At 63.1% G+C, this 14,639-nt stretch overlaps 1 protein-coding gene and 1 pseudogene across 3 annotated transcripts in view; both read right to left on the reverse strand.

Annotated features, from left to right (window-relative positions):
- Positions 1-536: 536 nt before the first annotated feature.
- On the reverse strand, positions 537-2,335 carry LOC115894895 (annotated as a pseudogene). Its single transcript, XR_004055129.1, has one exon. The product of XR_004055129.1 is annotated as an uncharacterized LOC115894895 (transcript).
- BAHCC1 (BAH domain and coiled-coil containing 1) overlaps positions 537-14,639 on the reverse strand; it is a 69,641-nt gene continuing 55,538 nt past the window's right edge. For both annotated transcript variants that reach the window (XM_030923906.1, XM_030923907.1), the window contains exons 14-28: positions 13,938-14,066; positions 11,345-11,468; positions 10,241-10,529; positions 9,232-9,414; positions 8,660-8,961; positions 8,398-8,502; positions 8,152-8,308; positions 7,953-8,067; positions 7,793-7,868; positions 7,518-7,626; positions 6,758-6,877; positions 6,449-6,625; positions 5,111-6,288; positions 3,863-4,099; positions 537-3,284 (exon numbers count right to left, since the gene is read on the reverse strand). In XM_030923906.1, coding sequence (XP_030779766.1) covers positions 3,078-3,284; positions 3,863-4,099; positions 5,111-6,288; positions 6,449-6,625; positions 6,758-6,877; positions 7,518-7,626; positions 7,793-7,868; positions 7,953-8,067; positions 8,152-8,308; positions 8,398-8,502; positions 8,660-8,961; positions 9,232-9,414; positions 10,241-10,529; positions 11,345-11,468; positions 13,938-14,066 — 3,508 coding nt within the window. In that variant the 3' untranslated portion in view covers positions 537-3,077. The remainder of the gene's footprint in view (positions 3,285-3,862; positions 4,100-5,110; positions 6,289-6,448; positions 6,626-6,757; positions 6,878-7,517; positions 7,627-7,792; positions 7,869-7,952; positions 8,068-8,151; positions 8,309-8,397; positions 8,503-8,659; positions 8,962-9,231; positions 9,415-10,240; positions 10,530-11,344; positions 11,469-13,937; positions 14,067-14,639) is intronic.

Consider the following 14,639-nt stretch of genomic DNA (forward strand, 5'->3'; position numbering starts at 1 on the left):
TCACGCAGCTTCCCGAGATCCCGGTGGCAGAGCGGGGACAAGGAGGGTTCCCCACCCCCTGCAAGCATCCAGCTTCCTCTGGGTCTGCAGCCTCATCAACAGGGCTCCCTCCAGCTGGGGGTGCACTGATCTATGTTCCCACACCCAGGCCGTGGGCCGGTCCTCGCAGGGTGGCCAGTCACATCGGAGGCCCTGCCCAGCGTGGCGGTTCGGAGACTGCTCTTGCCCCTTGTCCTCTCCAGTGGAACCTACTCTGGCCCCGGACTCTGGTTCAGGCTGGACATGGACTGACCAGGGGTCTGTGAGAGCAACCAGGAAAGGGGCCCTCCTCCTGGAGGGACCCCACCCCTAAGACCACCCTAAGCCATTCCAGTCACATGACCCTTTTGTGGCCTGAGACTCAGTGCCCTGAGGGGCTACACAGGGGGCAGTGGGGAGGCCTGGTCCAGAAGCCCCAGCTCTGGGAATGAGGCTTCTGCGGAGCCCCTGGAGCCCCCCAGGAGTACCGTGGGACACAGGACCCTGGACCCCCGAAAACCTGTACAATCGTCCATATATTTATTCTTAAGCAAGTTATCAATAAAAAATTTGATACTAAAATGCCTTTACATAGTCTGCTGTTCATAAAACCTTTGTGTGTTTTTTTGTCCATTTTGTTTTTAGTGTTTACATTGAAAAAAAAAATCCAACCATCCCCTTAGTTTACACATTTACAGGAATCGTGCTTTCGTCACGTTAAGCACGGCGAGAGGGGAGGGGCCACACCAACCGCACGCACACAGAAAGGAAAAAAAGAAAAAACAAGGGACAAAGCGGAACCCAGCAGAAGCGGGACGAGGACGAGGCGGCCGAGCAGAGGATCCGACCTCCGTGGCCGCGCCCTCCTCTGCCTTCCCTGAACTCCAGTGGCTCGGTGTGCCCCCAGCGTGTTTCTTCACTTGACATTGTTCTGATCCCCGAGCCTCGAGCAGGACCTCGTACAACCACCTCCCCAGACGACCACCGGGAATGAAATATTGCACTCATGTGAGACAAAGCCTAGGCTCGGGGGTGGGAGCGGGGAGCTGGGGGCAGGGACCCCTGACCACAACGTAAGCCCCCAGCCTTGAGCTTCCTGGGGAGCCTTCGGGAATGGCCCTTCAGGGGGTCCGCCCAGCAGGTGAGAAACAGGCCCCAATGGGCCCAAGAAAAATAGGGGGACCAAGGAGACCTGGGATTAGAGCGCAGGGCACCCACCAGCACCCCTGCTTCCGAGGCCTGTGGTGTGTGGGTGACACAGAGCTTGTCCTAGAGCAGTGGCTAACTTGGGGGGGCTTTCCTGAAGCTCCCGTGGGGGCCAGGGGAATCTTGGTGTGGGAGGACACGGGGAGTACGTGGTCCCCCATGCATTTCTGCAGCTGAAGGCTGTTGGGCTCAGGTCCAGGTAGCCCCCCTATGTATCCTGGGCTGTGGGAGAAGCGGAGGGATGTGAATTCTCCTGGGATACTGGGGTAGAGCCCCCGAGGGGTGCTCCTTGCACCAGGGGCCAGGATGTGGGTTCGGGTGGTCAGAGGGACCCTTATTCTATGCCCCGAGCACACCCATCAGGCCATCTGCCCCACCGAGTGGCACTGAAAAGACCAAGAAACCTCTAAAGGCACCGGGGCAGGCAGAGGGGTCTGAGGACCAGGCAGACTTGGCTGGTGGAAAAGGGGGCCCAGGAAGGGGCCTTCCCCTGCTTGGGGTGGGCCGTGGGGCAGAGTCGGCATTTTATTTTCTTCTCCCTTGGCCACAGCACTGCTGGCCTGGCCTCACCACCATCTACCCAGCAGGCCAGGGGTTTGGGGGCACCGATAAGGTGGGTGGGAAAAGGGGTGTCTTTTGCATGCACTCTGCTCGGGGGTGAGGAGACAATCTGGCTGGACTGTAAACCTGCCCTCGTAGGCCCAGAGCCCTGCCCAGTTCAGGATCCTGGCCAAGCTGCCCCTTCACGCGGCACCTGCTACTTTCAGGAAAGTTAAGACCCCAGGGGTGAGGAGGGCTCAGAGCTGGGCCTTGCTTCCTGAGTGTGCCAGGGCGGCGAGGGTGAGGGGGGCGAGGGGCCAGCCCCTCCCTGCTCTGGGTGGAGGCCAGACTCCTTGGCCTCAGACCAACTGGCCCCGGAAACAGAAATCAGATATAAGTTGGAGTATGATTCAGGAAATACAATCCAAACATCGTTTTTTCTTATCCATACTTTAAAACATTTGTTCGTCTTTGTCTTGTTTTAAACAGAGGTGAGATGCACACGGCTGCCGTCACACTCCCTGGTCTGGGCTTTGCCTATTGAATTCTTCTTTCCCTACAGGCCCCTCATCACCACCCCCTGCTCTAACACTTCTTTTCTAGGAGACACACTGAAAGCAAATAAACTCGACTGACTTTCATCTTACACGGTTGTCCCAAGAGATTGGAGGGTGCCACCAAGGGTCCCACCTGACCCTCCCGTGGCCTCTGCCCCCTGCCCCGAGCTGCCTCTGTCATCCCAGGTGCCCCCATTGGAACCCAGCTGGGCTGAGAACAGTGCATTTCTAAAGGAAACCCCAGGACAAAAATCGCCACACACACGCACACACACACAGGCGCACTCACACACACCTTGTCACGCGGATGGGGAAAAACCCTTTTCCACTTTTTTCCATAAAACTTCCCCGCAGAAATACAATATTTACATAGAGGAATAAATAGACAACACACCTGATTTCTGCTTTCCCTGGTGGGAGACAGTCGGAGGTACTAGGGAATATGGCTTGGATTCGAATCTCCCGTGAACTGCCGGTGCGGGAAACGGAGGGTGCTGTGGGTGGGGCGGGCCAGGGACCCATCAGGGCCACAGCCCGACCCTCCGCAGCGGATGGGACAGGACTGGGTTCCGACACCTGGAACGCTCTTTCCAGGGAAAACCGTGAGAAAGCCTGGTCTTGCCCTGTGGGCTTTTGCATATTTGCTCAGACTCGCCCCTGGGAGGCTGGGGCTGCCTCCTGCCCGGCGGCTTGGCTGATGCCAGGCTCCGCACACAGGGTCCCTGGCACAGGTGGGAGGCATCTGCGGTGGGCGGCTCAGCATAGGATGGGCACGCCATCGGCTGTCACCAGGCGCCCGGTGGTGGGGTCGTAGGTGCCCGCCAGGTAGTACAGGTCCTGCCGGTCCTGGCACTTGCGGCTCCGGGCCATCTGCTCATACTGCTCGCGCGCCACAACCTGGCACTTGTGGGAGATGGTCTGCACATCATTCTCATCCTCATGGCAGGACTGGTACAGTGCGTTCTGTGGGCAAGGCGCGCGGGGCGTCAGCGGCCGGCCAGGAGACCCGCTGCCCACCCATGCTCTGTAAGGGTCACTGGATGGGCCTCTAACTGTGTGACCGGAAGATGGCAACCAGTCCAGAGGCCGAGGAGCCTGTCGGGGACCCTCTGGGGACTGTCGGAGTCAGAGAAATACTAATTTCCCTGGAAGATGGGACACATCACATGGTCTGGAAAACGGCTTCTTCTCAGGGAGGGGCAGAGGGCGTGCTGAGGGCGATTTCTGTCCTGGGCTGGCATCGCAGGCAGGGAGGACCCACGCACGGGGTGGGGGCTGCCACACATCCCCGGAGTGAACTGGGCCTGCCGGATGCTGAGCACTGCCGTGGGCCACAGCCCCCAACCGTGGGGAGGGACCCAGGGGTCCTGCTCTAGGGCATGGCTACAGGCTGTGCGGCTCCCCGCGGGGCCGTGGCACCTGCTGAGCGGGAGATGTGTGGTGGGGCCAGGTGCCCTGTGTTGGAGCACAGCGCTGGCTGCTGTCGTGCCCGCTCCCCGGGGCCCCGAGCAGGGCTGGGCCCGCACCTGCCTGGGCCTCACCTTGCCGTCGCACTGCCTCTTGCCCAGCTTGGTCTCTTCAGGGTGGTAGAACCACTTGACCTTGACCACCATGTTGCTGCCCCAGGACTCCCACATGCTCTCGATGCGGCCGATGTAGGGGAGGTGGGGCCGGCCAGCTGACAGGAAGACGGCGCAGTCCCCTACACGCAGAGTCTCCTCGCCCCGCACGATGGCCTTGTAGAACAGCTTCCGGGCCTTCCCCTTCATGCCACGCCGCTGTGGGGGACATGGGCAGGGTGGCTCTGAGAGGCCGGGGGCAGGGGGGACAGGCGGCGGCCAGGAGGCCTGGAGGGCGTGGTGTGGGTGTGTGAGTCTGAGTGTGAGCGTGGGAGTGTGCAGGGCGCCCGCAAGGACGGGAAGCGGCAGCACTGTGGCTGATGGCAGCCGTGGATCCGGAGCAGGGGCCGCGCCTCCACTGAGCCTGCACATGGAGTCATGACGTCTGGACACTGGATCTGGGGCAGGGACGTGTGGACGAGACGTTCACCACAGTGTTATTTACGAGGGCAAAAGACCCATGAGTGGCCCTGTGCGTCCCCGAGCAGTGCCCTGGCGAGGACAGACGCTGACATCTGAGCTCGGGGATCCACAGCTCTCCAGCTGGCCGTGCCACTACTGACGTGGAAAAGTGAGGCCATCACATGTGGAGTGCAGCTCGGGCCCGGCGCCGACATGAAGTCGTTTCCACTGTCATGCAGTCCGTGGGCTCCGGCGAGGGGCCAGCGGAAGTAGCTGTCTGCCTCACTGGGTCATGGATGGGCTTTTGTTCTTCCCTTGAGTTTTCCACATTTTTTTTTTTTTTTTTTTTTTTGAGACGGAGTCTCGCACTGCTGCCCAGGCTGGAGTGCTGTGGCCGGATCTCAGCTCACTGCAAGCTCCGCCTCCCGGGTTCACGCCATTCTCCTGTCTCAGCCTCCCGAGTAGCTGGGACTACAGGCGCCCGCCACCTCACCCGGCTAGTTTTTTGTAGTTTTTAGTAGAGACGGGGTTTCACCGTGTTAGCCAGGATGGTCTCGATCTCCTGACCTCGTGATCCGCCCGTCTCGGCCTCCCAAAGTGCTGGGATTACAGGCTTGAGCCACCGCGCCCGGCCGAGTTTTCCACATTTTTTAACTTGCAATCAAGTAGGAAGATGCAAAAAGGAGAGGAAGGGCAGCAAGGGCGTGTGAGCCCACCCTGGTTTCCTTGGGAACACGGAACTCCTCCTGCCACCCACTGGAGACCTACCTGTGTAGGGTTCCCCGACCACTTCCAGAGCTGCCGGGCGGGCAGGAAGGCTGAGATCTTTGGCCGGTTTTCCACGGAGGGCAGCCGCTGCCTCCGGGAGAGCTCTTTGGCTTTGGAGAAGCTCAGGGCCTCTTTGCGCTTGAGCTTGGATTTGCCGCTGCTGGGGCCTGAGCCCGCACCGGTGCCAGCCACCGTGGCCCTGGACAGGAAGCAGCGCTGGGCATGCGCGTGAGGGCCGCCGCCCTTGGAGCGCAGGGCCTCGGGCTGGGCCAGGAGGGTGGGCACGGGGTGGGTGAGGCAGGTCTGCAGCAGCAGGGCTGGGTCCTCGTCGTCTGAGCTGTAGGACGAGTCCTCATTGTCAGAGGAGCAGAGGCTGGAGGTGGACATAGAGCCTGAGGAGGAGGAGGTGGACGAGCCGGAGGAGGAGGAGGACACAGACAGGCGGGCGAGGAAGCGGGAGGGCACACCGGCCGCCAGCCCCGGCCCGTCCTCGTCCTCGTCCGAGAAGGAGCTGTGGCAGTCGCTGTCGTAGGGCAGTGGGAACTCTGCCTGGCCCGCATACTTGCGCAGTGCCAGCCCCATGGACAGCGGGGGAATGGGTGCCCGCCCCTTCTTGTCCTTGCCCACAAGGGCGGGGTGCGCATAGCTGGGGCTGGGCAGGGGCCGCCCGAGCTTGGGGCTGAAGTCCTTGTCCCCCATAAGCAGTGCCCTGCATGTTTTGTTCTTAGGGGAGGTCACACCCTCGTGGTCCAGCTTGACCAGGAACTCGCCGCCCGCCCGCCGCCGCCCACCCTTCTCGGCCTCCACCCTCTCGGCCTTCTTGGCCCGAAGCAGCTTGTGGGCTCCCCCGGGGAGGCCCGGCCCAGTCCCCCCAACGAAGGGCGCGTAGGAGCTGGCCAGGCTGCTGAAGGAGTCAGCGCGGAAGCCGTTGCCGAACACGGGCGTGGCCATGCTGTGCACCGGGAACAGGGCCTCGCGGGCCCGCAGCTTCTTGCTGCTGCCGTTCAGCTGGAAGAGGTTCTGCAGCACCCCCGGCCCCTTGCTGGCCGCTGCCACTGCCTTCCGCTTGGTCTGCGCCACTGCGGACCAGCTCAGCAAGGGGCTGCCACGGCGGCCCAGGAAGTGGTCGGAGGACCCCGTGGGGGATTTGGCACCTGAGGTTAGGAGTTCGGCTTTACCTGAGGACAAAAGCCCAGCGGAATCAGCCCCAGCTGGGCCCATGAAACTGCCTCCACCTGCCCCTCCCTGGACCCTGCCTGCCCCATGGGTCTCCTCGTTCCCCCAGCCCCCAGAGGATGCCTCCCCCCGACCCGGGTTCTGGGAAGTCCAGCAAAATACCAGCTTTGTCTTTGCTAATGGATTTCTTCCCGGGTGTCTTCAAAGCTTCAGGGCCATCCTGTGCTTTGGGGGACAGGCTGGGGGTGGCGGCTTCACTGGGCGGGGGGGCCTCGCTGGACGCCTTCTTGGTCCTCCGGCAGCTGCTAGACACTAGCAGAGCTGGAGAGGGCTCTGTGCCTGTGGATAGCATGGGCCAAGGGCTTCAGTGCCATGGCTGTGGGGTACTGCCATCCCAACCCTTCCTTGGGAGCCTGTCTGGACACAGTGGAGCCCAGGCAGGGCCCTGCCCCACGCAGGTCCCAGGCTCACACTGGATCTTGAAGTCAGGCGGCAGCAGCCTGACGTTGGAGACAGCGATGTGGCCGGTGTCCCCATCGTCAAATTCCACCACTACCGAGTCCAGGTCCTCATCTTCGTCACCGGAGGCCCCTGTGGACGGCACACCTGAGCTTGTGGCTGGAACCCCCAGCAGGTGCCCGAAACAAGGAGGCGGGGCTGCCGAGGCCGGTGGGGAGGGCGAGGGGAGGGCTCCAGGGTTCTCCTTGACCACACGGAGGGTGGAGCCGCCCTGCAGCCCAGGAGCCGGGGCCCCCTCTCCAACTCCTGCAGTGCCTCCCATGCGATGCCACCGTCACCCCACCCCGACCGGAACCTGACCTCCCCACACGTGCTGATGCCCACGTGCCCACCTCCCACCTGCCTGGCCACTTGCCTGTAGGATCTTTGTGCCTTTCACCCTAGGGACCTACATGCCCTGCCTGTAGTCAGCAGGTTTTGCCCAAGGGAGCTGGTGCCCCCCTGATGTACTCCGTGACCCCCAGCAGCAGGGCTCTGGGTCCCTTCCTGCTGGGCCCTCTCTGCTTGGCTGGAGGCCGGAGCCCCCTCCCTCCCTCCCCACACACCCTGTGCTTTTTCACGGCACCTGGGAGCTCATTTTATTGTCGTACTCTGTCTAAGCAGAGAGCTGGTTCTGCCCTCACCAGCCTCGGAAGTCAGGCTGGTGGGGCCAGACATGAGCCTGTGGGTCCCAGAAGGGCCTGCCCCAGCTCCCGCCTTGGGTATAGCTTACCCCGGACCACGTTGCCCGGGTACAGACATCGAGACTTCTGGCTCCAGTAGGCGCAGACCCGCGTGCCGGGCGGGAGGTACCGGCTGGATTGTGGCCGCACGTCAAGAACCTGCAGGAAAGCGGGTGGCGGCTGTGAGCAGGTGGGGTCCAGCCCAGGGTTGCCTGAGAGCCTGGTCCCTGGGCCCAGGAGTGGCTGTGGCCCAGGCCAAGGCACTCCTTTGTTCTGGGGCAAGTCAGTCAGGCCCCTCCCCAGGGCAGGCGGGTCCGGTCCTCACCGCTTCCTGCAGCAGCTGCTCCAGTGAGTAGATCCTCTGCCGGTTGCCCCGCTCGCCCTCGATGACGATGCTATAGCTGGGGGCATTGGGGAGTGTGAGGCGTCATGGGTCTCGGTTGCCCTCCAGGCCCCTGCCCTGCCCCACCGTGCCCAGGCCTCACATGTCGGGTGGCTGCAGGGTCCTGACGCTGCCCGCGTACAGCAGGCTGTCTTCCTTGGGGATAAGCACGGGCAGCCCGTCCCGCAGGTCCTCCTTATGGATGGCACATGAGCGTGCTGTGGGCACAGGGTGTCAGCAGCCAGCATGGCCTACCCATTATCCCTCCCCAGGTGGCTGGTGCCTTTCCTGGCCCTGCTCACCCAGGGCGGCACTCTGCTCTGCGCTCAGGGGGCCGCTGTCCTCCTCCTCTTCCTCCTCGTCCTCCTCCTCTTCTGAGAAGCTGCTGTTGTCGTCAAACTCAAAGTCGTCCTCCACAGCGAAGCTTTCCAGCAGGCGGCTCACGGCCCGGCCCTTGCCCTGGGGGCCAGAGGGGTCAGGCTTGGGTGGGGTGCAGGCAGGGTGCAGGTGAGTGCACAGTGGGCTCCCAGGGTTGGGGGGACTGCTACCTGCTTGCCGGCCTTGCGCTTCACCTTGCTTGGCTTCCGGCCCTTCCCCAGAATGGCCTTGGCATTGCGTGCAGCCAGTGTGATGGACAGGGCCCCGTTCTTCCGCTGTACATGGGCAGGCAGAGAAGGCGCTGAGCCGAGGGTGGTGGGACAGCCTGAGGCTGACCCAGGGCTCAGGGGCCGGCATGTGGGGGAGGGCGGGGAAGGCCTTTCTTCATAGGCACCCAGCCTCTTGGCCCAGCACCCCAGAGCCCAGCCTCACCCGCAGCACTGGCTGCAGCACCGTGCCCTTGCGCGTGGCCCTCTTGAGGCGTTCGCTGGCCAGCTGGCTGCCCTCCTCATGGCAGGTGAAGGCCCGGGAGGGGCTGAAGAGGGTGTCCCTGCTGGGGGTGGCCCCTGGCTCTGCCCGCAGGCCGCCCTTGGCCTTGCCCTTGGCTTTCTTCTTGCCCAGTGCACCTGGGGGCCTCTGCCCTGAGGCCCGCTCCAGGGTGGTGCCCACCTTGGCCTTCACCGGCCGCCTCTTGATCTTGACCTCACTTTCAGGGCTGGACAGGCGACAGGCCCCTGGGGGAGGGAGGGAAGGCCATCGCAGGGATCCCCAACCTGGAGACCTGGCTGGTTGGGCTGACTGTACCTGTCCTCTCTTCTCGTTACCTAGCAACCCCTGCCCTCCCTCCTGGTTACCTAGCAACCCCTGCCCTCCCTCCTGGTTACCTAGCAACCCCTGCCCTCCCTCCTGGTTACCTAGCAACCCCTGCCCTCCCTCCTGGTTACCTAGCAATACCTGCCCTCCCTCCTGGTTATCTAGCATTTCCTGCCCTCCCTCTTGGTTACCTAGCAATCCCTGCCTCTCCTTCTTCTTCTTGGCCTTCTGGTTGGCCTCCATCTTGACCACAGAGGAGGGCGAGGGCCCCAGCACAGCCACACTGGCCCCGGCATGCAGCAGCAGCCCTGCCTCCCTGGGTGGTGCCTCTGCCCCCAGGAGACCCTCACAGTCCTCACTGTCATAGCCACTGCCTGGGAGAGAGGCAGAGGGGTCCCGATGACTTGATGTTAAGCTGTGCCATTGAGAGATGGGGGAGGTGACCCTCTGGGCATGCGGTTATGGCGGGGCTGTGAGTGGGACCAGTCACTGTCACCCTCTGGGCTGCTCTGTGGGGCTGCTTTGGGGGCAGGCACCTGAGGTCCTGGCTTCCAGCCTGAAGGGATTTGTATGGGTGTGGGGACGCGTGATTTTTTCTTTATAGCCTGGGCAATGGGGCACCTGCCTGGCAGGGCTGGTGCCCCCTCCCCAGGAAGTCTGTTCCCCTCTTTCTACTGTCCCCCACCCGCCCAGATGGCCCTTTGCCCCTCCCCTAGGTCCAAGCAGCCCTCCCTTTGTTCTTTCTCAGGCGTCTGAGACCTTGGGGGAAGGGGCTGGCGGGAGAAAGGAAGCTTCTATTTTTCTAGGCTCCTGTTTCTGGACACACGTGTTTGCTGGAGGGTCAGATAATGCCTCAGGGTCAGCCCAGCCGGACGCTACAGTCGCAAGGGCTGGGGCCGTTGGGAGGGCTATTTTTAACCTGGATGCTTCCAGGGGGCGTCCTTCCTTCCCCTTCAGCCCCAACATGGGGGTGAGGCACACTGAGAGCCACTGAGCTTGCCTTGCGGACGGGGGTCTCCTTCTGTGAGACATTCGCCTTCTTCCCCAGCCTGTCTAGTGAGAAGGTCTCCTTGGACTTGTCACACCCCACGAGCCCTGACCCAGCCCTGGTGGTGGCCGTGAACTTGCCACCCCCTCCTCCAGCCCCCCAGTGACCATGACCGGGGCTCCTGGCAGTGGCCACTCACGCCAGCAACTTGCCTGCCTCCCGGGACGCAGCCACAGAGGGCTGGGCTGGGCACCTGGGTGTCTCCCGGCTGCTGTGGCCCTTGGGCTGTGGGTGCTGTGTGGCCCCAGACACCTTGGCACTCTTGGCTCGGGACAGCTTCTCCCGGATGCGCCTCCCGGGGGTGGCCTCCTTCTGCTGGAAAGAGCTGAGGCCTGTGGGCAGCCCTTTGCTCTTGACCTTGGGTTTCAGCTGGGCCACCCTGTGGGCCACAGAGGGTGCCAGCCTGTCCTGGCAGCTGCTCTTCTTACACTGTGCCTTCTCCTGTGAACAGGGAGGGGCAGCTGCACTCTCAGGGCGCCCTCTGCAAACCACAGCCCCTGGGTGGTTAGGTGCCTCTCTGTTGATGCCCGGCTCAGAACTGGTACCTCCCAGGTCCCTGCCCTCGATCCACAGGGACTGAAGGGATGTCTGGCCCAGAGACACAGGGGCCTGCCCCTGGAGCCTACGCTTGGGCCTTTCCCACCCACTCCACTGCCTACCAACTGCCCACCCCACTTAGGGGGCACGGAGGAGGCTGAGGGCCCAGTGGCTGTGGGTTGTGGGGCCAGGCCGTTAGCTTTTCTCAAGGCAGAGATAAAACAGCATTTGGACAGAAGGATCAGCCCCCTGGGCAGACAGGCGGAGCATGCTGGGGCCCACCTCTCACCCGGCCCCGAGGCCACGGAGAGGGGAGGGCAGGAGGCATCTGCTGTGCCAAGAAGGAAGGGGTGCCGGCAGCTGGGGGAGCCCCCGCCACACCAAGTGTGCCCCGGGCCACTGAGGAAAGGCAGGGCCTCGCTCCAGGGAGTCTCTGTGAGCAGAGTGTGGCCTCGGCATTTGCTTTCCTGCTAGAGTGAGACGAGGAGGGTGGAGACACACAGGCAAGTGGCAGCAGGGCCACCCGGTCAGACCTTCCCACGTCACACCACAGGGTCGGGCTCCTCCTCCTGCTGTTGGCACTCAGAGCTCCCCAGCCTTGGTTCGCTTGGTTCTGAGCAATGGGTGTCAGCACAGGGCTGGGGAGAGTCCACTATCTGCTACCTGCCCAGGAAGGGACCTGAAGGGCCCTGGGTCAAGGCAGGTGCTTCAGCACTCACCACAGAGGCGGTCTGCAGGCCTGGGTAGACGCTCCTCTCCAGCTTGCTCCGTTTCTTTGCAGGCTCGCCCCCGCTGCCCCCTCGCAGCTCCGCGCACAGCAGACCCAGGCTTGTCCGCACCGCCCTGGGGGGAAGGGGTGGTGGGTGCAGGGCAGATGCAGTCCTGGCCGCCCCAGCCTTGTCCCCCTACTGTCTCTGCAGTGGGTCACACTCCTCCAAGGGCCCTATGTCTCAGGCAGACAGAGCTGAGGGTGAGGGGCCTCAGGGGCTGAGCCAGCTCTGACCTCCCCTCAGCACCTGCCTCCAGCCAGCCCCTCTGCCTGCCAACCACCAGCCCTCAGCAGTCCCTGCATCCTCAAATCCACCCCATCCCCCACTAAGCTATACTGGAAGTAGGCACGCTTCTGTTACCCGAATCCCATCCTTCCACAGCCTGCTAGGAAGAAACGCCCTGGCAGTGCTGTCTGGTCCTAGCTATAGTGACCCAGAAGCCAGGTGTCAGGGACTGGGGCCAGTGAGGGCTCTGAGGGGCCACCCAGTACTCAGGAGCCAGGGCTCTGCTGCTAGTGGGGCTCTAGTGGGGCTGTAGCCTCAGCCTTGGCACCTGGAACAAGGGACAGCCGCACACGCGCCATCTGTGAGTCTGAGGCACGGCTTCTTATGCAGGCTGGGCCAGGCCCTTGGCAGGTGTTCAGGGCCTGATATTACCACCCTTAGGAGTGGGGTGGGCACCAGGCAGGTCTGTGAGAACTGCATCCACATTTCTGCCATAGCTGGAAGAGGACACGCCAACTGGAGTCCCACCAGGGGCGGCGGTAGGGGCAGGCGGGCGGGGCAGGGTCCAGAGAAGCCTGGGCTTTCCCCCGAGTCCCCAGGGACCCCACGGCCTGGCTCAGGCCCTCTCAGGAGCCCGTCCCGTCTTCCACGCATGTGTTGAGGACGGAACTATGCATCCTCAGCCCCTCCCAGATAGAGCCCTGGACACTGTGGAGGCCGAGCCTCAGTGTTCCCCACGCCCCATAGCTGTGCTGTCCCCTAGGTTGGGAGCCCTGGACACTGTGGAGGCCGAGCCTCAGTGTTCCCCATGCCCCATAGCTGTGCTGTCCCCTAGGCTGGGAGCTGGGGCAGAAATCGACTCCAGCTAACATGGGCCTAGCAGCTACCTCCAGATGCCCCCAAACAGGTCCCACCTGATTCCCCCACATCCCAGACTCCCCATCTTGTGTGGGTGATCCACTCTCCCCAGAACCTCCCACTGCCCCATTTCACATGGGGAAGCCAAGGCTCGGGGAGTCTTTCTGCCTGTTCCTGGCTAGACCGGGGCTGGGGGCTTGGCCTCTCACCTTTCAACCCCCTGACTCACAGGTGCAAAGGGAGCCCCAGCTGCTCAAGAAAATGAATCAGATGGAGACAGAGAGCCCTGCCTGGCCCTGGCTGGCATGGCCGGACGTCCCTTTCCACCTTCCTGCCCACAGAGGAGGCTGGGCTTCTGAGGGCTGAGGGGCCAGGCAGGAAGCCGTGGGCCAGAAGACACCCCCGGACCCCCACTCCCCAACTTCCTACACAGTAGAAGGCCCATCCCGGGGCCAACTGCCTCCGCCACCACTGCCTGGATGAGTGAGGGCAGGAGGTGGAAGGGTGAGGGAGGGCCCTGACCCTCAGGAAGAGGGGTCCTGGACTCAGTTTCCCTGAGGTCCTGAGGCTGCTGCCTTCTAGCCAGACCCTGGCTTCCAGGGGCCCTGTCCTGCCCAGCAGCTCCCACAGTGCTGGCCGGTTCTCAAAGGGAGACCCCAGGAGACGCCCCCAGGAGACACCTGGGCAGGGCAGGGGCAGCTCTGGGGGGCTGCCATATGGTGACCCCTCCACTGCCCACAGCCACGCAGCCCCTCCCTATAACCTTCCCTGCATTTGCTAATGTTTTGTGACATAAAGCCCTGAGATTAATTTTTTGCCTCTGTCTTAATTGAAGGAACCATTTAGTGCCGATTTAACTATTATTACCAAATCATCAGAATTGATGCAGTGCGCACACGCACGCGCCAATCGTGTTTGGAGGAGCTCGGAGGATTTATGCAAATGGGCCTGCCGGGAGAGGCAATTTGTAGCCGAGAAGGACAATTATACCAGGCCCGGGAGTGCACCAACGGCTGTGCCGGGCGGGTAATGGATAACATCGCGTCAGCAGCCGTGAGCAGAGCCGCAGCGTGACCAACGACTTTATACAGCACAGATAAAGAGGCCGGCACGCAACGCCGCCTCCCACTCCAGGGGACCGGGTGGGGCGCGGGCGGGGACGATGCCACAGCCAGGTGTGCAGAGCCAGTGTGGCCGGGCCTGGGAGCTGTGGCTTCCAGAGGGGGACCCGTGCCAGGGTGCTGCTGGGAGCTGCCAGCTGGACAAAGCCTGTCTGGAGCAGAGCTCTGTCCACTGGTCACTCTCGATGGTCTAGGAGGGGCAGGGCCAGGCCTTCAGAGTGGCTGTGAAGGGGCACCAGCAGCCCCGGAAGCCTCAGAGGAACTGAACCCTGCTGCCCCAGCCTCGAGGGCCCAGGGCCAGCCACAAGTGCCTTGCAATGCCAGTGCCCAGGACTCACTTGACTTTCTTGCCATCGCTCCTGGGGAGCGGCCCCGTGGGACGTGGGGCGGGCAGTGAGCTTGAGTGTTTGCGCTTCCTCGGCCGGCCAGGCCCCCGCCGTGCAGGGCTCCTTGAGCTCTCGTCTCTCCTGGGGGCCACAAGGGGGATGGTCAGATGCTCACGCAGAATCCAGCGCCCCAACAAGGTTCCAGGCGAGGGCATTGGCCTTAGATGGCTACTGGGTGCAGGGAAAGGTGGGGCCCAGACTTGGCCTGGGGAGCCTGACCCCTCAAGCAGAAGGCAAGGCCAGCCAGGGCCCCCGCCGCCCCCACCTCCCACCATCCACACACACTGGTCAGGCAGTGCCCCTGCCCTTGTTGCAACTGCAGGGTGTCCCCTCCCCCAGAGAAACTTCCAACTTCTGCCCTGGCCCCCCAGCGCCCCTAGTCCTCCCTACTCCCCTTTCTGCCACCGTCCCCTCACCCACCACCCTGCAGCTGGCCTCCTGCACACCAGGCTCTGCCGAGCGGCTCTTCCAGACGCCCAGTCCTGCTGCTTGGTCTCGCTTGGCCAAATGCCTCCCTCCTTGGGCCCCACTGCCTCTGGGAAGGCCTCCCCGACAGACCCCAGTGTCTACCCACAGGCAGGGTGCAGAGCCCAGTCCTGGCCTGTTCCCACATCGGCCCCACCACCGTGGGCACCTCCCAGGGGTGGGGGTGCA

Source organism: Rhinopithecus roxellana, chromosome 19 (genome assembly GCF_007565055.1).
Source record: "Rhinopithecus roxellana isolate Shanxi Qingling chromosome 19, ASM756505v1, whole genome shotgun sequence".
Lineage (NCBI taxonomy): Eukaryota > Metazoa > Chordata > Mammalia > Primates > Cercopithecidae > Rhinopithecus > Rhinopithecus roxellana.